This window comes from Hirundo rustica, chromosome 14, assembly GCF_015227805.2.
Source record: "Hirundo rustica isolate bHirRus1 chromosome 14, bHirRus1.pri.v3, whole genome shotgun sequence".
In the NCBI taxonomy this organism is placed as follows: Eukaryota; Metazoa; Chordata; class Aves; order Passeriformes; family Hirundinidae; genus Hirundo; species Hirundo rustica.
Genome location: NC_053463.1, coordinates 1,606,181 through 1,631,449, shown reverse-complemented (window position 1 = coordinate 1,631,449; position 25,269 = coordinate 1,606,181). Strand labels below are relative to the sequence as shown.

At 45.0% G+C, this 25,269-nt stretch overlaps 1 protein-coding gene across 5 annotated transcripts in view; it reads right to left on the bottom strand.

The window, feature by feature from the left end:
- Positions 1-4,704: 4,704 nt before the first annotated feature.
- The window catches only part of CSNK1A1 (casein kinase 1 alpha 1), a 32,446-nt gene continuing 11,881 nt past the window's right edge, over positions 4,705-25,269 (bottom strand). The window contains exons 3-11 of one of the 5 annotated variants that reach the window (XM_040078577.2): positions 24,980-25,106; positions 23,212-23,310; positions 20,708-20,791; positions 17,829-17,968; positions 14,636-14,714; positions 13,568-13,642; positions 12,161-12,267; positions 11,166-11,314; positions 4,705-6,242 (exon numbers count right to left, since the gene is read on the bottom strand). In XM_040078577.2, coding sequence (XP_039934511.1) covers positions 6,235-6,242; positions 11,166-11,314; positions 12,161-12,267; positions 13,568-13,642; positions 14,636-14,714; positions 17,829-17,968; positions 20,708-20,791; positions 23,212-23,310; positions 24,980-25,106 — 868 coding nt within the window. In that variant the 3' untranslated portion in view covers positions 4,705-6,234. Of the gene's footprint in view, positions 6,243-11,160; positions 11,315-12,160; positions 12,268-13,567; positions 13,643-14,635; positions 14,715-17,828; positions 17,969-20,707; positions 20,792-23,211; positions 23,311-24,979; positions 25,107-25,269 lie in introns of those variants that run through there. The other 4 variants (XM_040078579.2, XM_040078580.2, XM_040078581.2 and 1 more) reach the window with 4 other exon arrangements.

The window sequence follows — 25,269 nt, the reverse complement described above, 5'->3', positions numbered from 1 at the left end:
CAGTGCCATCATCCCACCCCTGCCCTGCCAGGAGCCGGGATCTGGGGAGACACGATGGGACCGGGGACAGCCGACAACCCCCAGCAGCAGCTTTTCACCGGGGAGGGCTGAGCACAGCCAGCCCGGCCCCCACGAGCTGTTTGCAGGTTGGGAAGCGAAAACAAGCCGCCCGCAATCAGCATCAAGCTGCCAAGGCCGGGCTGCGTCTCCCGGGAAGTGGCTGGCAGGGCTGGCACGCAAAGCAGCTCCACGCCCGCCTCAGACCCACCCCGCTGCCCCCGAGCCCCCCCAGCACCTCGGGGAGGGGCACCACGTTAAAAGCTGTCAGTGAGAGGGAGAAGGGTCACTGAGCAGGGACTTAACACCCATAATCAGTTTATGGGATTTGTGAGCAGCTTCAGGCCGGCTGGGAACGGCGTCAGCACAGCTCCAACTCTCCGTCCCCTTCCAATCGACGCTCCCCAGCTCCCCGGGAGCAAACTGCACAAACCCACCGAGTAAAAGCCAGCAGCAAACACCCCCTGGGCAGCACGAGGGAGGAATGGCCACAGCCAGGGTCTTCGCTTCTCCCCGAAGAAAGGGGGCTTGGGAGGGGAAGAATGGCCGCAGCCTGTTCCTCACCTTCCCTCCCCAAAGAAAGGGGGCCTGGGAAGGGAGGCAGGCGCTGCCAGGGTGTGACAGCAGGGATTTGTGGCTGTTTCTGCTGCTCCAGGGTTGAGTGGCACCACGAATGCCAGCCCTGCAGGGGCATTAACACCCCCACCCTCCGTGCCCACCCTGGAGCTGTCCACAGGCTCTGCCCTCCCAGGTGACCCCGAGCCAGTGGCACAAACAGCCCTGGCGCAACTCCAGCTGGAGAGGAGGAGGAGGAGGAGGAGGAGGAGGAGGAGGAACCCGGAGCTGCGCACGAGGCAGGGCTGTGCCGGGGGGAAGCTGTCGGCACACGAGAATGATTCTATTTGCTGCCTAAGTGGTTTTTCTCAGCTCAGAGGACTTGCACCAGTTTCTGGCTTTACCTCTCTGCTCTCCTCCTCCGGTGCCTGACTGTAGCTGCCAAGGCAGGAGATCGCTCCCCGCTCCTCTCTGCCCCATCTGGGCAAAGTCCTGCCCACGGCCACCCAGCTTGGCGTGGCTGCTCCACACCAGAGCCAGCTGCCAGCCCCAGGCCGCTCCTGGTCCCCACCATGCCCACTTGGATTTGTGAAACCCTTGCAGTCACCAGAGACAGGCTCGAGGATCTTTAATTCACCCACAGAGCTGAGCAGAAGTTAAAAAACGCACGAGAAGGAAGTGCAGCAGCTCAGGGGAATCAGAGACATCAGGGCAAGCTCTGCCCAGGGCCCAGCCCTGCAGATTCCCAGTTAAGCACACCATGGTCTCATTTTGGAAAAGTCCCGGTGCGCTGCTTTGGCCACAGCAGCACGAGGGACTCACCCGAGGTACGAGGAAGGGACGAGGGAGGGTTTGGTCCTCGTGCCCCTGCTCCGGTGGCTCACGAAGTCCCACAAAGCTGAGTCACACGAGTTCCCTGCCCCACCTCTGCCAGGCACAGGCTCCTGCCCTGGGCATTTACAGGGCTGTAAAGCGAAGGCGTGAATTTATCATGCAGGCAGGGGCTCTGAGAGCGGCAGGGAAGCTCACAAGCCAGTCCACCCTGTAGGACAACATCAACGCTCCTTCAAAGCTTCCCGACCAGCCCAAACTGCTTCCGTTCAAAAGGAGTTCAAAGTCTGCCACCTGCAAAACAGCCCAAGGCTGGGTGTTATTGGGTGTTATTGGGTGTTATTGCAGGGGTGGGGACAGGGAGCAGCACAGGGAGCCTCGGAGATCTTGGCACACGAGCGGTGCACACACAGCTCTGGAAGCTTCTCCTCCAGACAGGAACGTGGATGCCTTCCTACAGCCTCAGACTGGGGGAAAGAAACGCAGTTAACCAGCTGTGTTGACAAAAAACAACCCACATTATCAACGGGAACAAAGGGCTCCTGGGGAGGGAAGGCAGAACGGGGAGGGCTGAGCGGGCCCAGGTACTTCCAGGAGAAATCCCTGAAACCAAAACACCAAGCTCTCCTCTGAGAAAGGAGCTGCATCAACATTCTGTAATTTATGAACAAAAACACCTGAAAACCCAATCAACTCGAGGCTGGGGTGAGAATATTCCCTGGCTCCTCCCGATTTCCAGCTACCAAAATCCAGCACTACCCCCAGTCCCATCTCACATAATGTGAAAAAGTCACATTAGCACCTCAAAGCACTGGATTTTACACCTTCAGTACCGAGCTTTGCGAAGCAGCTGAGCTCACTGCGGTACACGCAAAGAGGGACAGAGACCCGGGTGTGTTTGGAAGGGTTCATTACTGCAGCTGTGAATTCCTCACACGGCGCTGCTCCCAGTCCTGCCGGGCCCTGGCTAAGGAGCATCACATTAAAGAGCCATTCCCACATCAGAAAGTCAGGGACGCAGTCCTTCCACTCGGGCCCCATTAGGAGGGCGGGTGCTTCCTCTGTGTCACACTTCCAGAGGCACCAGAGCTCGGGGCAGCAGCTCTTCCTCCCAGGACACTTCTCCTCTCCGCCTGCAGCCCGCCGTGCTCACCCACGGGTGCTGTGACATCAAGCTGATATGAAATCACGATGAGCTCACTGCAATTAAGGCGGGAGCAGATGGGGCTGATGGAGCTGGCTAAGCAACGAATCTTCTAAATTGGAGAACGCTGTCAAGAGAAATTAAAGGCTCGTGCAAAAAGGCAGCTTGGGATGGGAGAAGAATTCCACACGGGAAGGATTGGAAGGGAGGCAGCCAGCCCAAGCTGCTGGTCAGAGCAGTGGGGATGGACTGAAGCAGCTCAGCTCAGGAAAACCCCAGCACAAAGCAGGGACAGGTTCCCAACAACAAAAAAAACACCTGAAAAAACCAAGAGAGAACAGGCACAACACTGCAACAGCGAGGCTTGAAAAATAACCCCCAAGAAAGACAGAATTGCATAGAAATCAGAAAAAAAAAAAAAAACAAAAACACCAACAACACAAAACCCGTGTGGCACATGCTGGACGGGCTCCAGACCTAGCAGACACACGGAGTGTTTTTAACACAGCCAGGGGTTGTGTTTGTCACTTGTTACCAACACCACACGGAGGAGCAGCCAAGCAGTGACGCTGGCAATAACTGGGAGCCAGAGCTGTCTCTTTTCAGAGCTTTTATGGGAGAAGAGGAAAAAAAAAGGCTCTCAACTGCTTCGAACAAGGAATGGCTTAAATAGGTTAAAAATAATGAAGCAGCACCCTGCACATGAGTACCCCGTGCTCCCAATTAAGCAATCCTTTAAAAGGTGGCCTTAGGAAGCCTCTCAGAGTCGTTGTAAGGAGGTTAATAAATTGCTTTGAAACCCTGGGCGCAGCTTAGTGAGATGACTAAGGAGCTGTTGTCACAGCCTAATGTCATTACCCGAGTTCTGGCACTTTCCAGGGAGCACGAGGCTGCACGTCTTGAGCTTTACAGCCTCCTGTCCAAACGATGAGTCCTCGTCACGGGGCTGGGACCGCTTGCAGAAGTTTGGACTTTGCAGGTGAATCTCTCTCAGCACAAAACGTTTGCAGAGGTGCAAGCAGAAGTCAGGATCCACGGGGTTTTCATCCTTCAGGCTCAAGTCTTTGTTCCAAACCGAGCAGAACTCCCAGCAAACGGGAGTTTGGTGCCTGTTTAAGGAAGGTGGGCATCTCATGCCCCGGCCAGCACATCTGGCACAGGCTGTTGATGCAAAACACTTGGCCCGTGCTCCTGTGCAGAAATAAAGTCTGTTCCCACACATCTGACTGAGCTCCAGGCTCCTCCACAGCACTTGCAGCTCCCCAAACTACAAACCAATGCATTTTGACACCTTAAATGTGTTTACTCTCCCTTACAGAGCTCATCAAGAGCAGCTCTGTTTCTAAAAACCCCCTCGAAGTCATGAGCAGATTTAACCAACAGAGAAAATAATTTATTCTCCCAAAACCAAATTATTTTCTCCAACTTTTCAGCAAGTACCTCGTGTCAGAGCATGAAAAGCGATGCCACAACAATTCCGAGCGGCCTCTCCAAGAACAGCTGCCAAGAAGGCATTTCATTGATGCTTCTTCCCCTCCTGCCAACATGTGTTGTCAGACTCGTTGCCTAGACAGCAGAAATCATGGATAAGGACAGCTCAGAGTGCTCTAGATACCAGCTCTTACAAACAGACTGGTTTTCATAGGAGGCACGGCTTGAAAACCATCCTTATTTGGACGGGGCAACACTCGGGGGTTTGGAAAACCATCCTGGCCAGAACGAGCTCCGTTTCTTCTTGCACCCCGCAGGTGCCTCAGGAGTTCCCTCCCCATGTGCTCTGCTATCTCTGCAGCCCAGCAGCCTCCCTGCACTCCCAGATTATCACCCCAGGGTTTATTGTTTATTATTACTAGCACACGGCGTTCTCCACCTAAAGCTTAACATCTCAGGGCAGATGTTTCTTGGACAGAGTACAGGGGAGCCTTGATCCACATCATCACCATTCCAAGAGTGCAGGAGTGTCTTATGATCCCGAAGAAATGGTTTTCTAAAGGAAAGCAAGATCTTTTTCCAACGGTAAAAAGGACGAACTGTGAGCAAGAACTCTGCTCCATGCACGAAAACTGTCTGAACAGCAAACATACAGACAACATTTACACAATAGGCATCTGGCAGCATTTTCAGACATTTTTTTTTTTTAATTTATTCTGACATGCTATAAAGGAATAAATTACACTGTTAAAGAATTACCAGCAATAAAAGTATTTCTTTCTTTCAGCTGGGCTAGAATAGGAGTGAGAAGGAAGACAGCCTGGGGCAGTAACCAATGTGAACTCTGCATGGTGCGAGGCTGCCCCCAAGAACAAGAGGAAATCTGGTCATATCCACTTCACAAGAACTTGAAAGAAAATGCCTTGGTTTCAAACCATCCAAATTTTTTTTTTCCAAACCATTCCAATTTTTTTTTTTCTCTCCAAAGCAGCAATCACAAGTCAGTCCAGCCGAGGCAGGACGTGGCATTGCTCGGAGGCTGCCGATCCCGGGTCTGCAAAAGATGCCATTTCATTTTAAAAAAATTCCAATCTTATTAGAGAGGGCTGGTCTCAAACAACAGGTTATAAAAATGCAAGACTGCCCCTTCCCCCCTCGAGGAAAAAATACAAAATTTATTTAAAAACAAAATGAGGAAGAGTTACAACACTAAATCTAAAATGATTTAGAAAGAAATATGACTCCTTTTGCTTAACAAATGGCCTTAAAACTTGGTTTAAAAACAGGGTAATGTAAATTTCTTAAACTGAATTAACAAGGCAAATTAAAAAAAAAAAAAAATCTCATTTCCTTACAGAAACAGTTTTTAGTTTTTAATGAACTTGTAAACAAAAAAGCTCCCGCTTCAAAATAAAAACAAAATCCCAGATCATATAGATGTTTACAGTGATTACATTTATCTAAGCAACTTACATACAGGTTCAGTTGTAAGATGTTAACTAAATTTCGTGACAAATATGCTGTTTTTCCTTTTATACCAAGAACATTATAGAGTTAATGCAGAGTCCTAAAGATTATCTAGTAGTCGCTAAGTTTCTCTTAAGTCTTCACTTTAGATGCTGTTATTTCTAGCACAGGTAAGCAGGCAGAGTCTTTCATATGCTTAAAAACTGGAATCTTTGGTTACTACCATGTCAGCTGGCTTGGTATGTTGCACATAGAAGCCAACAACTTTAAGAATGTTTTAAGTGTACAACTCTCAAAACCCAGGGAGGAATAACCAGAAAAGAGTGCACAATTGTGAGCATTTACAATTATCACAACTGTTGCCGAAGACTGTTCATGCCATTCTTCCAAAACAATGAGATCTCATAAGCAGTGTAGTTCAAAGTAAAAAGGTAACAAAAATTGGCATATGCACAATTTTCTCCACTTGTGTGTCAACCATTAGTTAACTTTTCCACTTGAAAAAAATGCAATAGAAAACTGGACACCATGTTTCACTATCTCAGTAATATTCACAATTACAGCTGCTACAACTCAAAGTGCAGCATCACTGACACTGCCCAGAGCCAGTTTATACTGATATTAAGTTCTTTACACCAAGGAAATGGTTGCCCACAGCCACTGGCAAGTGTATGAACTAAAATTTCTAGGATTTGGGGAGTGACAAGTCCTGCTCCGATCTGCTCTGCTTTGTCCCATCCTCGTCATGCTCAGAAACCTGCAAGATAAACACAAGGGGAAACTTACTGATACGGGATGGAAACGAGCAACAGCCTTCACAGGAGGAGAATTAACCAGCAGTTATGGTCATTCAAAGGGGAAAATGCTGCTCCATCTGGGAATTGCAGAGTTCCTGGTGTCCATTTCCAAAGGTAACCAGCATTTGCCACAACTCTGGAGCTCACACACCTCTCACTCACACACCTAGCGCTGCGCTGGGAAACAGGCTAAACGCACCAGCTGGATGCCACATTCCTCCAGCAGGAATTCAGCCCAGCAGTTTGAAAACAAGCTGTGTTATTGCCACTAGGAAACAGGATGTAATTTCATAGGATTGTTTTTTACTTGTCTGCAGTGGCTCATGTTTATATCCCTGAATGTCAAGCTGTCATCTGACTGCGGGGCGCTCTCCAGAGACGCAGTACGGCAGTGTCACACGGACAGGCGGGGGAGAAGTCACCTTACAGTAACTGGTGTCACCACAAAGCCACAGCAGCACGCTCTGGGCAGCCACAACACAAGGCAGAGCCTGTGACAGGGGCTGGGGAAGCAGCACACCTTTGGAAGGACGAGTGCTGACTCACATGACAGGGCAGGCGCTGCACACGCAGCAGTTCTTTTCATGTTCGGTATTCCAAACGGCATTGGGGGATAGGGAGAGGACAGGAATACACAGAGATCTCCAAGAACCAGTTACTGCAAGCTAAGCCAGTCCTCCCTGCCTGCTCCTTTCTGGTGACTCAGGTGGCAGGGCTGTGCTTCACAGAGGAACAGGAGCCTCGACCAAAGATGGCTTTGCCAAGCGAGTTTCCGTTCTGGATGCCCTCCAGACAGGATGGCTCCGGCCACGGGTGAGTTCATCACAGCAACAGCTCCGAGTTTTTGCAACAGAAATCTCTTCTCAGTGAAACACAGACAGAGCTGACCTCAGCCATAGCTTGTGCTGTCATCCAGAGAGAAGCAAGTGCAAACAAGTCTTGCTAGTCTGACATTCTGTCCAAAATGTATCTGGAGAGCACCCAGAAAACGGCTTTAGCTCTTCCAGAACTGCCTACAGGTCATTTCAAAGAGGTTCAATGACTTGTTTCAAACTCAGTTTTAATGTACTGAAGGACAATTCTCTTTATCCAGCACTGGTCATAACAAAGAAACCAAATCCTGCACCAGAATCAAGACAGCCATTCCCACAGAAAGCCCAGTGACTCCCGAATTCCCTAATCCTTACTTGATGCACACAACCAAAAATTATGCTGTTTTTCCATTGAGTGTGTTGAGCAGAGAACACTGATTCATCTTTTGAACCACTTTCTCCATCAAAGCAGCCAAAACAAAGTCAACAAAGGAAGAGTGTGGAAAGAAATAGATCAACTCATTGCTTCAGAAGCCTGAAGGTTTCACAAGAAATGGGAGCCTGAACCTGAGGACAAAGGACATCCTACCAAATGATCTGCTGCTATTAGAACTCCCCAAACCCAAGGTAATGTGGGCAGGAGAATGTCCAGCTGCAGAGAGCAACAGGGAACTGAATTCAACTCAGAATGTCCCTTGGAAGTCCTGTTAAGACACAGCCCAGCCACAGCTGTCAGATGAGATGGAGATACTCAGAGCACACAGAGCACTGCTGGCATGAGGAACGTGCTGGAGAGCTCATGGTGGCATCTCTTCCACAGATCTTCACTCCATAAAGGGCCAAATCATCACTCCTTGTCCCTCTGAGGTGCTGCCCAAACCTCTGAAAATCTCTGTGCTATGTGAGGGATCCTCAAATTGCTTTATTATTTCCATGGCTGAAGATCTGATTGACAGGGGAGCAGCAAACTGTGGTGTAATCCCCTAAAATCTTCCCCAATTTGAAATGCCCAAACTTTGTGTATTCCCCATTTCCCCAGACAAGCAAGTGAGAAGTACTCAGTCGTGAATAATTCTAATTCTCAAACAAAGAAGCCTCATTCTGTCCTGAGCAATCCTGCCACCACCACACGCAAATATTAATGGACCTGCAGAATCTCCACTGCCAGGAATTAAAAACACCTCTCCCAAGTGGAACTGGTAGACTTTATCCTGCAGATTGACTGCTTGAGTCACTTTTATGACTGAGGGAAGCTGAGTGTAAGCACAGTTACAAATTACACCTGAACAACTGCTGCACTGGCAAAAGAGAGCCAGCCCAGCTTCCCCGAGTCAGCAGAGCTCTGCCTGCTGGAACAGTTCACCTCTCCCAAGTTCCAAACCAGCTGATCTGGCTGTTACAAAAGACACTGCACAGAGTTCCAGAGAGGGGCAGGGAAAAAAAAAAACTGAAGAGGAAAAAAAGGCCACGGGCAGAACAGGTTATTCTGGAACCGAGCAGAATATTTAGCCTGGATAAACTCTAGGATTCATTGATGATTTAACATGGATCTGAGTTAAGGAAGTCAGGAATATCTGGAAATGAGCACACTGGACAAACAATCTGAGTCTGTACTTCTCTGGCCCATCCTGCTCAGAGGCACATCTTCAACAGCACTTTATAAATAACTGCACCTGTACACTGCTATTTGCAGGGCTCCAGTTTAATGGATAAGGTTACCACAGGGGTAACATTTGATACCAGGGAGGCTTTTAAGCCACTTCCACACAGGCTTTGCTACAGCAACTACAAGAGAATTTAACTGAACTCCAGAAAAAATAACCAGGTATTTCATCCTCTCCGATGTGAGAGAGCATCCAAGCCATAAAGCTTCCTCCTTCAGCTTAGCTGGGTTCAAAAAAATCTTCATTAATAGGCAGAATTCCCCACAAAAAGACATGTCGGATTTTAGGAAACCGGAAATCTTTATTTTGATGAAGAGATGAAGTCTCTCAAGTCTTCAGATGTTTGCCAAGCAATGCTTTAGTGCTCAGCTACATTACAGCTTGACCGATCCAAAGGTCACCAGCCTTTCTTGGTGATGGGGAGGGAAGAGGAGACTCATTCCCCAAAAATCCAATGAAATTGTGCTAAAACACCAGGAATTTCATCTTAGCTGTAGCAAGGTGTCCCTATCAAAGGACAGTGTGATAAGGAATGTAAATCAGTGAACAGAAATGGTCCAAGGCTCCATGGCAAAGCTGCCCTGCTCCTCGTGCCTGGCAGTGAGCTCAGCTCTGCTCTCTGGCACTGAAGCATCACTTCAAGGTGGAGGCAGATAATCACTTTAATGACCTTTTCCTTCTTCACACACAGCACTTGGGCAGAGACTGTCTGAGCCAAGAGAGCAGCACATTAAACCTCAGAACACTTCAGCAAAACCGTGTTTGACCAGCTCACAACTCGATCTTCAGGGCAGGTTCCACTCGCACATCATCACGTCCTTCACTTTGAGCATGAGCTCTTGTGAGGAATGTGCATTTTCACTCAAATTATCTTCTCCTGCTCCAACTGCCAAGCTCTCCACACCCTAAACTGGGCTGGGTTCTGAATTTCAGTCAGAGTTTCTCTGTTTCAGGAAGGAGTCCAAGCCCAGGTGCTTAATCACCCAGTCTGCCACTGGTGTTGCAGCTGAAGGAACTGGTTTGCAGCCTCTGTCAGATCCAGCCACTCTTTATACCAAAAATCTGATGTTTAACGGCATCTATGAATTTGGGGTTTTTTTCCAAGAACCACTTCAATCTTGGGAAAAGCAGCAGGTATTTCACTACTTCATTTATTCTGGATGAAACGTGGGTTTTTGATAGCTATTTTGACTACAGACACCTGGTAAGATTTGAATGCTGCCACAGTATGTGAAGAACAATGTTTACATTTATTGTAAACACTTCTGGCATATCTTTGATTTCCAGGATTGTCATGTTAGCTAAGTATATAACTTTATCCATATAAAAATGACAGACAACAAGTACTGAAGAGCAGCAATGCCTCAGTACAGAATTTAAACCTTGCTTCTCTATTCTCAGTCACACAATCTCATTAGTTTCAATCCTATCCTCAGCTCAGCTGGAGGAATTGGTTTCAAGGCAAGACTGGCTCAAAAACACACAGATGTGGCAGTTTCATCCTAGGGACTTACCAGACTCACACCAGCACATTTACATCACAAAATAAAAAGTATTTTAAAAGCTTCTAGACCATGTGGAAAAAAATTGATGTGTCTTTTCAGAACTCAGTTTTCAGTTATTACACAATCACATTTGAACATGTCACAACATTTCCCTTTGAAACCATAACCTACAAACATTAAAAAAAAAAAAAAAATCAAGAAACCTGAAGCCCCACCCCAGAGCACCCAGATACTTCAGAAAATTGTGAGTTGGCGATCCACAGCAGTTCGGGGTTACTGCTTGATTTAGACAAAGCATTTTGAGCTCACTGGTCCCCTCCTTGAACTCTGGACCAAATGTCTCAATGTAAACCCACTGGAGGAAGCCAGAGCAGTCACAATTTTCTGTTCCCAGTGTTTGAGGCATACAGAACCGAAGCAAACCCACAGCACTATACCAGCTGCCACAGAGCAGAACCCAAAGTCTCTAGATCCTTGCCTAGTCGATGAGAATGAGCCCTTAAGAAGTGTTAGGTCTAGGATTTTGGATTGCATTATATATTTATACATATATAAGGACATATATATGTATATATATAAATCAAAATAAATAAAAATGTCACATTCCCAAAACCGAGTCAGTTCCTTGTTTTTTTGGAAAGTGGTTAATGCGGGAGCAAAAGATGCAGTGGTTAAAAATGACCCAACATCCCCAGAAGAAATGATATGAATAACAAGGACATTTTGGTATAAAGTTAGTAGTCAAATTCTCCAAGGACGTCTTTTGGTTTTGCTTTTGAATTTGAGAGCCAAATGTAGCTTTTAAACCACCTCCTCGATCTAACACTTGGAATTGCCGCCGTTGTCCAAATTCGTGGAATTTTTGTTTTTCCTGTAACGTCACTTGGTTCTTGGCTACTAACCTTTCATGTTACTCTTGGATTTGTCAGTTTGCTTGCCTGTGGGGGTTTGGGCCTGCTGCCCCTGCCCACTGGAAGAGGCTGCCTGCTGTGCTGCTTTCTGCTTTAACATTGTCCAGTCGAATGTGTAGTCATACTGGTGGTTCAAGGTCCTGCAAAAGAGGGAAATGCTCTGCTGTAACACGTCACAGCTAACACGCAAGCCCTGCCTGAAATCCCAGAACTGGGGGATAGCTCCTTCTCTAAGCTGCTTTAGAGATTATGCATGGTGTAGAGATGCTAAGTATTACTAACTTAAAGGGATTCTTGCAGCAAGCCCAAATGCCAGCCAGCAGCCTTTACTCGCTGCTTACACAAAGGTCTGCACTCGTGGAAGCAGCACTTCCTCCCAGCCCAGCTCACCCACTGAGCCTCTGAGCTTTTTTTTTTTAATAATAATATAATTTCAAGGAGAGATTATAGTATTGTACGTCACTGAATAGGAATTCTTTGGATTCCAGAAACCTGGGGGGAGACTCGAGAGATCAGTACCAGCCCTTCTTTTGACAGGTGCTGTTCACTGCACAAGGTGGAATTTATGTTCCAGTTGCTCTAACGAGCTCAATGAAGCAGCACTCTTCCCCTTCACTGAAATTTCTCTCCTGGGAACCACTGTCAGGCCCAGCACCAATTTCCAAACATAAAAAGCTTCAAAGACTTCTACACCAAGGGGTCAATTTCATAAGGTACTTGCAACAACAGAACCTGAAGCATGGGCCCAACCCTGTGGTCACATCACACAGTGCAAAAAACAAGAGAATCTTTTCCCTTTGTATTTAACATTGAACAATAATTTTCAGGTCCTTTAAGCAGCTTTTGAAGCTCTGGAATGAAAGGAAGTCCCAGAAGAACTCCCTACACCACACACACAGGAGCTGCTCTCTGCAGTGCCAGCCCCACAGAGCAGCTCCCAACTGGATCCCTGAGAAGTTTCTGTACTTTTCCACTTGGAGACTGACCTGAAAAGAATACGGAATAATTGCCTCAGATACATGTAATCTGGTGCCTCTTCAAAGCGCAGGCCACGACAGTAGTTCAGATACATGGCAAATTCTGCAGGGAACCCCTGTAAATCAACAGCGTTAATCAAGCCATGGCTTGCAGCAAAAACCTTCTAACCAAGGCAAAAAGACGTACTTCTGTCTCTTAACAGCAGAGAATGGGTTGAAGATGTATGAATTAATTCCACTTTGCCCCTAAGTTGTTCATTTGTTCTGTATTTCAGCATGTGGAAGTGCTCCTGTACACATTCCTTCGACATTTAACTTCTTTATAAAGCACATTGTTCATCCTAATTCAAACTCGTTCTTATTAACTAAGTCTCTAAAATAATGATAATTATCTGGTAAGAGATTCACTCTTGTTTCCTTGATAATCTGCTTGAACATACTAAAGACAAGGTCAGTTAACAAGCATTAAGTGTGAAAACTTAAATTATGAAAACCTCTTTCAAAGATTTTCTGCTTTACATTTTTAGACACTTATGGCTGGATGAAAGGCTACCTGTAATAGGTAACAGCACACAGAACAGTGCTGTAAAAAAATCACAGGGTGTAACGTCCCTGGAAGTTCAGAGCCACGCTGGATGGAACTCTGAGCAACCTGGACTAGTGGAGGGCGTCCCTGTCCCCAGCAGGGGTTTGGAACTGGATGATTTTTAAGGTCTCTTCCAACCCAAATCATTCCATGAACAGTTCAGCAGCTTGGGAGATGCTGCCAGACTCTGAGGACAGAGATGTGTAAGGCTAGGGAGTGCAATCCTTGCTGCTGCTGTCTGAGGCGCACAAACCCTGCTGTGTTCTCAAGGATCTTTGTTAAGAAGCACTTGGATGCCCAGAGTGTGAGAGGAATCTTAAGACTCAAAGGAAAACCTCGGAAAAACAAAGATCGCTTGCATCCAATTCCACTGCAGCCACTACCTGAGTTGGGGCAGACAATATGAACCCTCCTGGAGAGGCAGGAAGCGCATGTGGGCAAGCCAGACTGCTCCACCTTGGTTACTTATTGACTTCTGACGTCAAACTTGCGCTGTAAACGTTGAAGAGCCGACCCAGCCCCACGTGAGAGAGCTGGGAGCTTGCACAGCCAACAGTCAGCGAGGCCTGAATGATGGGGACATGAACTTTGCCAAGGAACAGCAGCAAATGCTGCCCTGTACACACAATTCCCAGTCTTGCTGGGTGGCCACACACAAGGCACCCAGTGCCTGCCAAAGCAGTATTATTCAGCAGCAAATGCCATGTGAGGCTATTTAATATATTGGCTCAAGTTTAGGGAAAAAAAAACCAAAAAACAACCAACAAACAACAAACCAAACAAGAAAGGAATTTCCATTTCACAGTGTGACATCATTTGGAAACTCTTACCTTACACAAAACCTCAACAGGAGTGGACATTTTCTTTTCACTAATCTTTTCATACTTTTGCTTCTTTGTTGCAGCCTGTGGAACATGTAGGTCACAATATAAGAGATATTGTGCAACACTGGATTAACAAGGACAGCAGTAGAAAAAAAAAATGACAAAAATCCTTTGGTCAACCGTAAGTATTTTATGTGAAATCTCCAAGTCCCACACACTTATTGCAAAGAGAATGAAGGTCAATCTGGTATTAAGATTTGGCCACAGTTTAATACCATTTGTCGCAGTCTAATGCTTCCATCACATGGCACAGCTCGTGTAGCTCTAGCTGCTGCTTTTGTCCATTAACCACACCAGACTTGCAGCTACATTTGCCAAAGTTGTATTAATTCCCACTCAGTGCCCCATTCAGGGCTGCCTCAGCACCCCTTACATTCATTTGCAGCTGGAGAGTTCCAGTGGCCCACAAGCTGCTGCCTTTTTAGAAACCGTGCAGCTGCAACACATTGGAATTACACAACTCTCACACGGAGGAAGAAAAACAATTTAAACACGAAAACCAATCACTGGAGTCTAAATAAGTGTAATAAGAAATGTCTGCCACGTTCATAGCTGGCTCCCATACATGGAAATCCTGAACAAGCCTGCTGCAGTTAATAATTATTCAGTTGTGCCATAACCTGGACTGAAGATACCACTGAGGCTGAACTTGCCAGGCAAGAGATTATTTCCATGCTCTCTCCAGCAATTCAAAAAAGCCACTAACGATGTTATTTTCTATTTCCCAAAGGGGCTTCAGCCTGCAACAGGACAATAACTGGCAGAGATGATGTCAGCTATTGTTTAGCATAAATTTTAAGACAGTCCAACAATGCACATTTTGCCTGCTGCGTAAGAGGCAGAATCCACAGTCTATAAATACCAAGCTTTGGGAAAAGCTGCTTTGTACAACTGAGGCTAAACATTATATAAACCCACCTGACAGGGAGAAGCATGAAACCCAAACATGAAAAAAAAAAAAAAAAATTAAAAGGGTGGGGGAGGGAGTAAAAAAAAAAAGGCATCATAACCTACCTTTAATCCTTGCCAAGGCAGACTGGTTCTGTTAAAGTACATCAATACATAGCCTAGAGACTCCATGTCATCCCGACGACTGCAGGAGGAAAAACACAAAGAATTACAAATTCTGGCATTCCTTACCTTATTGAACAGTGCTAGCATTCAAAAATTTAAATTAAAAAAATAATTCAAAAATAATTCAGGAATAAACCCTAAGAGAACCCTAAGACAGGATGAGATACTATTTATTTTTTTAAACAAAGAATATTCTGTAGGTATTGCACGTTTTAAGATTCCATCTGCAGTTACACTGAGACATAAACTTTGGAAAATGAAAAGAAAAAAAAAAAAAAAAGCAGCATGAAATGTCTTTTCTGCCTTATTAAGTAGTTGGGGTATAAACTGAAGATTTTCCTGTAGGAACCATGGAATGCATTGTAAGAGAGAATGAATTTAACGAGGTCAATAAAGCTGTAACATCATGTCAGTAAAATTTTTCCCTGAACGTTGGCTCAGTCTGGGATCAATCCTGACCACCTGGCCCCTAAAGGGCTTTGCTCTTTTCCTCCTTCTCTTTTGCCAAAACCCCCTGAGCCGCCCCTGATTTTAAAAAGCAACAATATTTATAAAGGTGCATGAATCAATCTGAGAGGTGCCTTCTTCCCACAAAAGTCTGTTCCAAGGCAGTGGAGAACTCCAAAGTGATCCAGCCACAGACTTCACTGAGAACTTGCCCAAAGTCTCACGCAAAAGGCTTCAAATGCTTTCTGCCCTGCACATGTTCCACATCCCCACCCCGGCCACATGAACACCACTGCTCTTTGCTCACAGCTTTCCTGAGAACTAAGACCAGCGCAGTTCACTGGAGTGGAAAACACAGCCCAGGATTCTTTTTTCCCTCTTGGCAAAGTTGCCTCTTCCCAGCTGTGGTAAAATCAGATTTTTCCTGACTGCCCTTGTGCAGCTGACATCTATTTAATATGAGGCAGGAAAAGAACTTCTTTTTGTCCTCCCTGCTCCCTTATGGGAACAGCCTGGTGGGTTCTGCTGCTGCTCTGCCACCCAGAGAAGGATTTAAAGGGTGGCAGGACTGACTCTACTCCTACCCCAAGAAGGGATCAAAAGGCTGAGGGTGGTATTGCAAACAGGATTACACACAAAGGTGAGGGGAAAATGACTCCCCAGAAGTGGGAACGGGCTGTAACCTGATCTCTCTGCAGATCTTGGTACAGAAGAAAGAAGTTGGAGATGTTTTGTGTTCTAGCCCAGCCAATATATCCAGAACAGCCTGGCACCCCCTCAGCTCTGTGACCCTTTGGGGAACAAAGGAAAAGCTATCCCAGGGGAAAATCAGCTTGGCTCACTAAAGCTTTTAGCACAAGGCCAGAAAAGCTCTGCCGTGCCCAGGGAGGAGAGGATTGGTTCCCTCCCCTCAGCAGCAGCTACCTCTGAGATCATCTCAGCTGCAACATGAAACCACAGACAAAGGGCTGAAAAATGATACTGAGCCCACAAATTCCAGCCTGCAAAACTTGCTAATTCTATTACAACTGCAGATTTTAATCACCAGCAGCACTCAGTGAACCTGTACAGGGCCATGACAGAAAATTATGTTTTCTGAGAAGGCAGTGATAAATTCAGAAGCAATAAAGGGATTAAGAATATCCATCGCCCACCCAGCTCATTGTTTTAATGTTTAATGTCATGATCTTGTAGTAGGAAACATTTAGTTCTGTAAATCTGTAATGAGTACATTATTACAATATATTGATAGAAGCAGTTTTCAGGATTTGGAAAACAGGACAATCCTCTCCATTATTAAAATAAGTAACATTGCAAACAGCTCCTTGAGCACAGCTGTCATTACCTGTAGGAAAACATGTTCTGTAACAGTTAAAAGTACAGGACTAGAGGCTGAAATATTCTGCCATAAGCTCCAGAACTGGTTTCTCTTGATTACAGGAATGCATTAATTCTTTGCCTCACTGATGGCTTGACCTAGACAGTTTAGCAGCTTTTAGCAAGCACCAACCTACATTCCTAATTATAATTATAACAGAATTCCCATTACCAGCAGATACGGTGTAAAATCCAACTAAATTCAATTTTTGGTGTCCAACTAAATTCAAAAGCAACATCCTTTGCAGATCCCTCCTTCACTCTGAGGTGCAAGCACAAATATTCCCTTACCAGAGCTGCTTGGGATCTATGAAATGCATTTACTTCAGAAGTGACACCTGTCATTTTCCTCCCTGAGCCACGCATGCCAAGCTGGCTTAAATAATGACACTGACAGACAATAAAATACCCTGAAGGAACCTTAAGGAAATGAAAGTAAAAAAAGGAAACATGGAGTATTTTAAAGAATCATTTGTGGGTTACATGTTCTGTTGAAGTTGACCACAAGAAATTCTGTCATTCCTATCTTGGTTAACACAAATGTCAGAGGCACAGACATTCCTGGAAGCTTTAACTATCCAAGAGAGGTAAAGCCACAATCTTCAGTTATCCATTACAATATTTAGGCACAGATGTAAGGAAGAGAGGCATCCCTTGATAGCCCATGAGTACCTAACATTCCCAAACAACCTGCAGTGCTCTCTCCACTGGAAAATGCTAGGATTCTGCAGGAACAAAATGCCTTTGATCCAGAAGATAAAAATGTGTTTGTTGATTAAGCAAAGCTCAGATATATAAATATATGCACACACATGTGTACATACCTACAGACATGACTACACCAGAAACTAAAATCCAGTGTGACTGAAAGTATTTAAGTCTTGCCTGCAGGCAAAAGCAGAAATAATGGTTTACTGACTTGAAGAGAGTGAGAAAACAGGCCAGACACCAGCTTTAGAACACCCCTTCTGCTTACAGCAAGGCCTCTCAAGCCAGTCAGCAGCGGTGCCAACAGGTACCAACACACCAGCAAAGTGCACCATTTTATGTGTGAAGGGCCTCTGACAGACCCACATCAAAGTATGGCTTAGCCTTTAAAAAGCCAAAATAATATGCAGAGCATCCGCCTGATGTCTGCAAGACACACAGTCTCTTCAAGACGCAAATTAGGTGCTGGGATTTTTCCCCCTATCCTTGCACAAGCAGCCAAAAGGAAGAACACTTGCAAAGGGATGGATACACATTTCATATACAATGAGCTCAGAAGCTTCCAAAGATCACCCTGCACCCTCCAGAACGTCACACTCACCTCTGCTCAATGCCAAGGTGTGCATTGATGCTGGCATATCGAGCTGTGCCAGTGAGATTTTTGTCTTCTCTGTATGGTATGTGTTGCCTTGTCCTGTTGTCCCGGTACTTTTTGGCCAAACCAAAGTCAATAAGGAATAACTTCAAGAGAAATGAAAATAGGTTAGATTCCTATCCAATTCCCAAAACTCCCAACTTCTTTCACTAGGCATTAGCTACGTTTTAAGACACCCAGACAATTTAACAGCCTACAGTTAAAAGAAGCAAAGTAACAGTGCGGAGGCGCAACCAGCTTTAACTAGTCAGTTAAAAACTCAATGGTGAATTAGTTCAAGCCTTTTCTCAATCCCTGGAATGGATTAGATGGTGCTACTCAGCCTCTGGAGCTTAGTTCTACCACTACTTGCTACCACTACTGTAGTCTGATGACTGCAGTGCACAGCTGAGGGAGGAAGATGGTGAAAGCACACCCCAAACCCCAGTGGCATCGGAGCAGGTCACACACACCGAGTTAATTAACGCACGAGGAACATCCTGCAACCTCCTGTCTCAAAGAACAGTGGCCATTCTGCAGAGCACGAGGCCAAAACCTTCCCCAGCAAACAAGACAGCTTGTTCTTGGCTCATTTGAAAGCTCCCAGAACACTGCCACAGCAGCAGGACAAACTCGCTGGTTTTAACACAGCCAGGAAGCTGGAGCCAGGGAATGGATCCCATTTGGGTTTCTAATAACCCGAGCTTGCCCAATGATTTGGTATTTAGCAACCTGAGTGTGTGGTAAAATTAGCGTGTGGCAATCAGTGTGCTGCCAGCCAGCCCACCTACAAAGGGTCATCCAGGCTGGACCTTTCTGGGCAAGATTTCAGGACTAGGCAAACACAGCCGAGGCAGAAAGAAGTACAGGAGGAACCTTTCAAATTCTAGCACTCAGACTTCGAGCTACAAATCCTGATTCCAACACTGGATTAATGCTACAGGATCAAAGATTGCAATCCCTACAGACTGAGCAGTGCTGCAAAAGTAACTTGGGTGATGGAAAGAAGACATTTAAAGTTTGATAAAGTCTCAGTAAAAACCAACTCATTATCACCTTAAAGCTGATTTCAGAACTGAAGATGCATCTTTACAAGCAAATGACTAAAATACAACCAAAGCTGAAATATGGGGTCACTGGCACACTCGAAGTGCTGTGAACTAGGAAGTTCAACTCTACATGAAGTATCCAAGACATTGAAAGTTTCTGAACTGCAGAGTAGCTATGGTTCAGGATTCTGATTCAAGAAGATTCACCAACTACAGCAGCCTAGACAGGAAAAAGCAAAGCTAAAATCCTCTTAAACTACTTGTGTCAGAGCAGAAAACCTGGGGTTGAAGTCATGCCGCGATTTAAATGCAAACACGAGGCACTGCAGTGCTACATTTGCTGTTCTCAGGTGAAAGTCACCCTGCAAGCCCAGAATGCCTGGAGCAAGGGACATAAACCCAAGTTTTTAAATCAACTCCACTGCTCAGACAGCTCAGCAAGGTGTGGGGCTTGGCTGTGCTGCACCCACTACAGGCAGCAACTCCATGGATATGTTCCCTAGCTACCAGGAAATCTTCTGATACACCAGGAAATACTTGATATTGAATCCTAAAGCAGACAATATAAAGCTTTACGTGATTGCTGTGCTGCAGCTTTCCTAGAAGCAAAGCCTGAGCTCGAATGCAATCCCTCATTTTCTGATTTGGTCCACAACACAGACCTGTAACTGGTTATTATTTCAGAGCAGCAGCTTCCCTGGGGAAGTTTGCTCTGATCCCTAGCTGAGGATCAGTCTGTATTTCCCCGTGGATGGGTTGAAGGCAAAGGAGTGAGTCCCTCCTGGAAAGAATTGAGCTGGGAGACACAGCCCAATTTGGATGAGCACAGAACGTCCCAGTGCCAGCCCTCAGGAACACATTCCCAGATAACCTCACACCACCTTCACTCTGTTTGTTGCACTATCAGCAGGAAACTGGAGAAGTAGGGCACGATTTTTGCCAAGAGCAACTAGAGAAGTAGATCAAAGCCTGTGCCTTTGATAAGAAAGTTTCAGAAGCAGACAACAGAAGCCTGTCAGCTTGTGTACAGCAGGAATCCGCCCGGGATTTAATCCGTGGAGACTGTTGTGGAAAGCTAGGGACCAATGGCCAAGCTCCTGAGCAGTGATTCATATTCAGCAATTTCCAGCTGTCCTGCTACCAACTGGCAAATGTCTTCCTCCCTCTGCAATTCATCTTCTCTTCAAGAGTCAGAAATACAACATTAGACACTACAAGATAAAGCTCCCGCTTCTCCAAGACACAGCTCGTTGGAATAATTTCAGCTTTTAAGCACAGTGGATGAAAATATTAAGTCTTCATTACACATTTGGGGTGATTTTGAACAAAAATGGCACGGGGAGGAGTCTGGCTGAAGTGATAACAGAACTTCTCCACATGCATCCACAGGAACTGCAGGAAGCCTCAGCAAGGCGAGCAGGAGCCCTGCTGTTGTTCATGCCTATCCTTCACCATGTTTTTAGGAGATTGCTTTCTGAGTTGGAAAGGCCACAAATAAAACCTGCACCTGAAATCAAGCACGTACATTTAGCCCTGTCAAAGTTTAGAAATAATTCCACAATTTAAACAAGCGCCACAGGGAAACATCTTAGTAATGTTACATGTTTGCCAAGTATGTCTGAATAATGCCAACATAAGAGGTGCTTTTGCAAGGTCTACATTCTCCAGAAAAACGAAATAAAAAAAAATAAAAATAAATAAGAAACCAAACCAAACGAAAAAAAAATAAAAATTAACCAAAACAAAAATAAAGCACATGAATTTGGGGTTGAGGTTGGAATAGGAGACAGTTCAGACCTGGTTTAATCCTGAGAAAGATGGGTCCTGAGAAGTACTAACAGTCATGCTTCTTTTCCTCTTCCCCACTGGAGATTCTAAACACTGAACAAACAATAGAGGGTGGCAGTGCATCAAACAGTCTTGCTTACATTGCAACATTGGCCGGCGCAGACAGGCAACACCGAGGCGTTCGAGAAAGAACAGGGTAGCCAAATGCCATCCTTCTTCCACCAAGCACTGTGCTTTGCAAAAAAACTGTTGTCTTTCCATTTTTTTTTTTTTTTTTTAGTAATAGTTTGATTATTTATAGTAGCAGTATTATTATTTTTTTTTTTCCCAAGGAGAAAATTTGACAGATGGGACAAGGTAAATTTCAACTGTGAGCCGCTCCAAAATGGCACTGCCTTAACCAGGGATAGCAATGGTGACATTTGGCTCTATTAAAAAAGGAAATTCAAGTTTTTGCTTACAAAAGCAGCCTTTGGTTCCACAAACTGCCCTTCCCCCAAAAGACATTTAGAAAAAGTAAATCTTCAGTAAGGAAGAGGTAGAAGGCATTTAGTCACCTTAAAGTTTACTTTCATAAGCATGCAGGGCTTATTTCTAGCAGAGCTGGAAATTTCTTTTAAGGTGGGAGCAAAATTTCTCCCAATCACCAAATTAAAATTTGGGGAAAAAAAAATCAATTTAATTTTTTTTTTTTTTTTTTAAATATAACTGACAGGAAGCTACTGGAACAAGATTACCATGCTGTTCTAGTCTTTGTGATTTGTTTTTCTTTGAACTGTGTAGAGTCGTCTCTAAAAACCCCAAAAACTACACTTGGTTACAGAAGGAAACATTAAATACTGTATGGTGGCAAGTGTTTCCTAAACAAAGCACTTGATTCCAAACTGAAGGAACCCATTCCACGTTTTGTTCATGTAAAACTACGAATTTGCACTTGGGTCAGGATCTACCTCCCTAACCCCCTGACACACAAGTGAAGCCCATGCCCACGGAGTGTTTTACCACCATAGCATTGCATGGCTCCCTAATTAATGGGGGAAAAAAATCAAATGGTTTAAAGGCAATTTTGTCTTTCATTTCAGCTGATGCAAATCTAACGTGCTCCTCCTCTAAAGTAAGCACAGCAGCAATTTCTAGGCCATTAATCCACACCAAGATGAACTGGAGTGCAGCAATGCCAACCTAGCATGACTGTGCAAAAGTATAGAAAAATGGCCCAAAAAGAACAATTGGAAATCAGAAACTAAAACTAGGAAAAAACCAAAATAAAAGCTTTCAAGTTCTACTTTGAGTCATGCCAGAAAATTAAGGAGCCTAAACTGCTCAACACAGCAGAGAAAAATAGAGCTGTATAGAGTGAAAGTATGAAACTTGGGAACAAACAAAGTTTAACAGCAACAGGATTACATAAAGACTGCCTTTCAGCTGGAGTTACAAGCTTTTCCAACAATGGTTGTCTCTAAACACTCAGTGCATTGCACCTCTTCAGACAAGAGCTGTTATCTCACATTATCCAAGCTTTCCCCTTCTAATGCTCATGGCCCTGAAGTTGGCATTCATACAGGCAAACAAAGGTAAACATTTTGATTACTGGTAGTGCCTAACCAGATGAGACATCCTGGGATGGCATATAGAGAAGATAAGTGGGAATCTTGCTTCCAATAAACAGCTTGATCACGTACATTTGTCCTGAAGTTAATTTCTAATCAGTAGCATGCTTAATGCATTGCCAATGCTGCCTGTCTGCCCGAGCTCGACATACAAATTGCAGGATTAAGCATATTTCACTCAAGGAAACTAAAAATAAAATGAAAAAGTTGCCTTCTAGGCAGGAAACATGCACTTCTGACTATGTTTACCCTTCCCAAAAAGTGTAACAACCTCAGCCCACCACCACCCACCCCCAGCTTTTTTTCCCCCCGCCCCACAAAGTAAACTGAGAAAAAAAACTTGTTGTACAGCAGGTATTCTACAGCTTAACAGTTTTCCATCAACATAATTGCATTATTTCTTTTATTTATAAAGGCATCTGGCTGTTGGCTCTTGATCTTAGCCACAATTCTGATGGTTGAAGAGACTTTTCCAGTCTGTCACTGCAAGATTTAATGCCCTGCTGACTGGTAGGCCAGGAGCTCCCACGTTGGCACAAATTGTTTTCATCCTAGGAAGTCAGCCCCAAAGCCAAAGATAGGATTTGACTTTTATCAGAGAGGAATGAAATGCTCTCACAGCAGACATCTTGAGAGAAGTAGTCAAGTATTCTCTAGGGTTAGTTTATAACCTTGTTGCAAGTCTGGAAATCATCTTGCAATCAAGCGCATCTCCCAGGGTGGGTCAGAGACCCACAGCATTTACAAGTGGACACCAAGAAAACCAAGTTCTCACACCCAAGAACTGTGGTTTAGCATCCAAAATAGCAGCTTTAGCGATGGCTTTTACAAAAGTTGTGCAGCTGGAATCAAATCACACAGGCACTCCCTCTGCAGCTTGGAAACAAAAAGCTTTGGACTAACCTTATTACAGTGACGCCCAATACCCATTAGGAAGTTATCTGGTTTAATGTCTCTGTGTATAAAATTCTTTGTGTGCACATATTCAATTCTACTGATCATCTGTAAAAAAAACCAGCAACATGTAAGATTTCAAAGAGAGCAAGACATTTCATTAAACCGTCAGTGAAGGCATGTTTTTTTTAGTGTTACCATCCTCTGCAACTTCAGTTTATGCATTTGCTTAACGAACACAAAATTTTTAAAATGCTGTCTGAATATATCTTTTCCATGTTAAAACTCCATAATCTTGGTCAGAAACTGGCAGATTAAATACCTGAATATTTTCCAGCCATTGAAGTTCATGTTTCTAACTATGGCATCCTATTAAAAAGTAATTTCTTTTCATTACTTCCAAGGTTTTATAGCTACCAATTTTAAAGCTCACTCCCTCTCCCTGTCCCAGTTACTCATTCATCTGGTTATTCATTCATCAAACATCACTTTTCCAGGTAACAGTTTTCATGGGGCAAGTCACAAGTTCATGGTGGCCCATCCTGTCATATCAGGGCTACCCTGGTCCCAGAATATCTGCAGACATGGAGGAACTCTGGCACATCTGTGTCATCATACAGGGCCAACCCATTTCCTGTGGGTGAGATCACAGCCTGTGGTAATGTGGCACAGCTCTGCAGCTCCCCCAACACTCGCTCCTCTTGCAGGCTTGAGTCGAGATTGGTACATCACATCCCTGACAGTTGTTTGCTGGACTGTGCCCTAAAAGCCACTTTTGAGCACTGATATCCCCTAATTTCTGCCTGTTGCTCAGCTGACAGCTAATTAATGTTTATCATCCAAAGGAATACTGCACAAACCCCTTGTGGACTCCCTGGAGACGCTGTCACACCCAGACTCCGGCTAAGTGAGCAGACAAATGGCTCTGTAAAGCAAGCACATCACCCTCTTAGGGCAGCTGAGAACAGGGACAGCTGACCTTGTCTCCAGACAAATGCCTTGAGCTTCCTTGGCCAAGAGCCTGGGATTCTACGAGCATCTGGCTAAGTGACAACTTGGTACTGATATCAATTACGTAATATTAGATGAAATTTCAGCTACCATTGAAAAATTCAACTTGAAAAACCCTCGCTGCTTTTCAAGGAGCTGAAGGCAGCACAATCAAGCCATTTATTAAGCAGCAAGAAATAAATATGGCTGCTCATTTCAAACGCTGGATTCTCATGACCAAGTTGGAAAAATATCAACTGCTATAAAAAAAAGACTTCAGAGAGTTTTAGAGGCCTCGATTATGTTGGAGATAAAGTGGCATCTCCACTAACAGCTTTAAGAAGTGTCTGTGAGGACCAAACAAGCAAGGCAGTTATTCATTATTAGCTCACTGTCTGGTCCTAGAGGCTACAGCAGGGTGTGAGAGCACAGGGACAGACTCGCACGTTGTCACCACAGGTCCCATTAAATCAGATCACCCACAACTGCAGACTGTTCCAGCCCCTCTGCCACAACCTCACAGTGATACTGGCAGTGAATCCAGCCAAATTAGTCCCAATATTTTAATGAAGTTGCCCTTAAAGCAGCAGCACAAAGGAGCTGGCAGCTGCAGTGCCCTCCCACTCGGTGCATTTTGCAGGGCAGAGCACACAGAAACCACCATTACTTTGTCCTTATTTAGGTCAAGTGTTCACTTAGTGTATAAAACACTGCATCAATTATTTAACCCACTCTGCAGAGAATCCCTCAGGGCTCTAAGGCTGCTCCCACCGAGGTGTGCACGTACCTGGTCTGCTAGCATAAGTACTGTTTTCATCGTAAACCTGCGAGAACAGAAGTTGAAGAGGTCTTCCAGGCTGGGCCCGAGAAGATCCATGACTAGAACATTGTAGTCCTTTTCTTGACCATACCACCTGCAAGAAAGGAAATGATCCAGCATTAGCAGCAATCCTGATGCAGCTCAGGATACCCTCAGTGCTCTCAGCTGCAAGGGCACGCTGTCGACTAATGTTCCATCTGAAAGCTAATTAATGTTCGTAATATCTTCTTTTTCCTGGAAACAAAAGTTTGAGCACA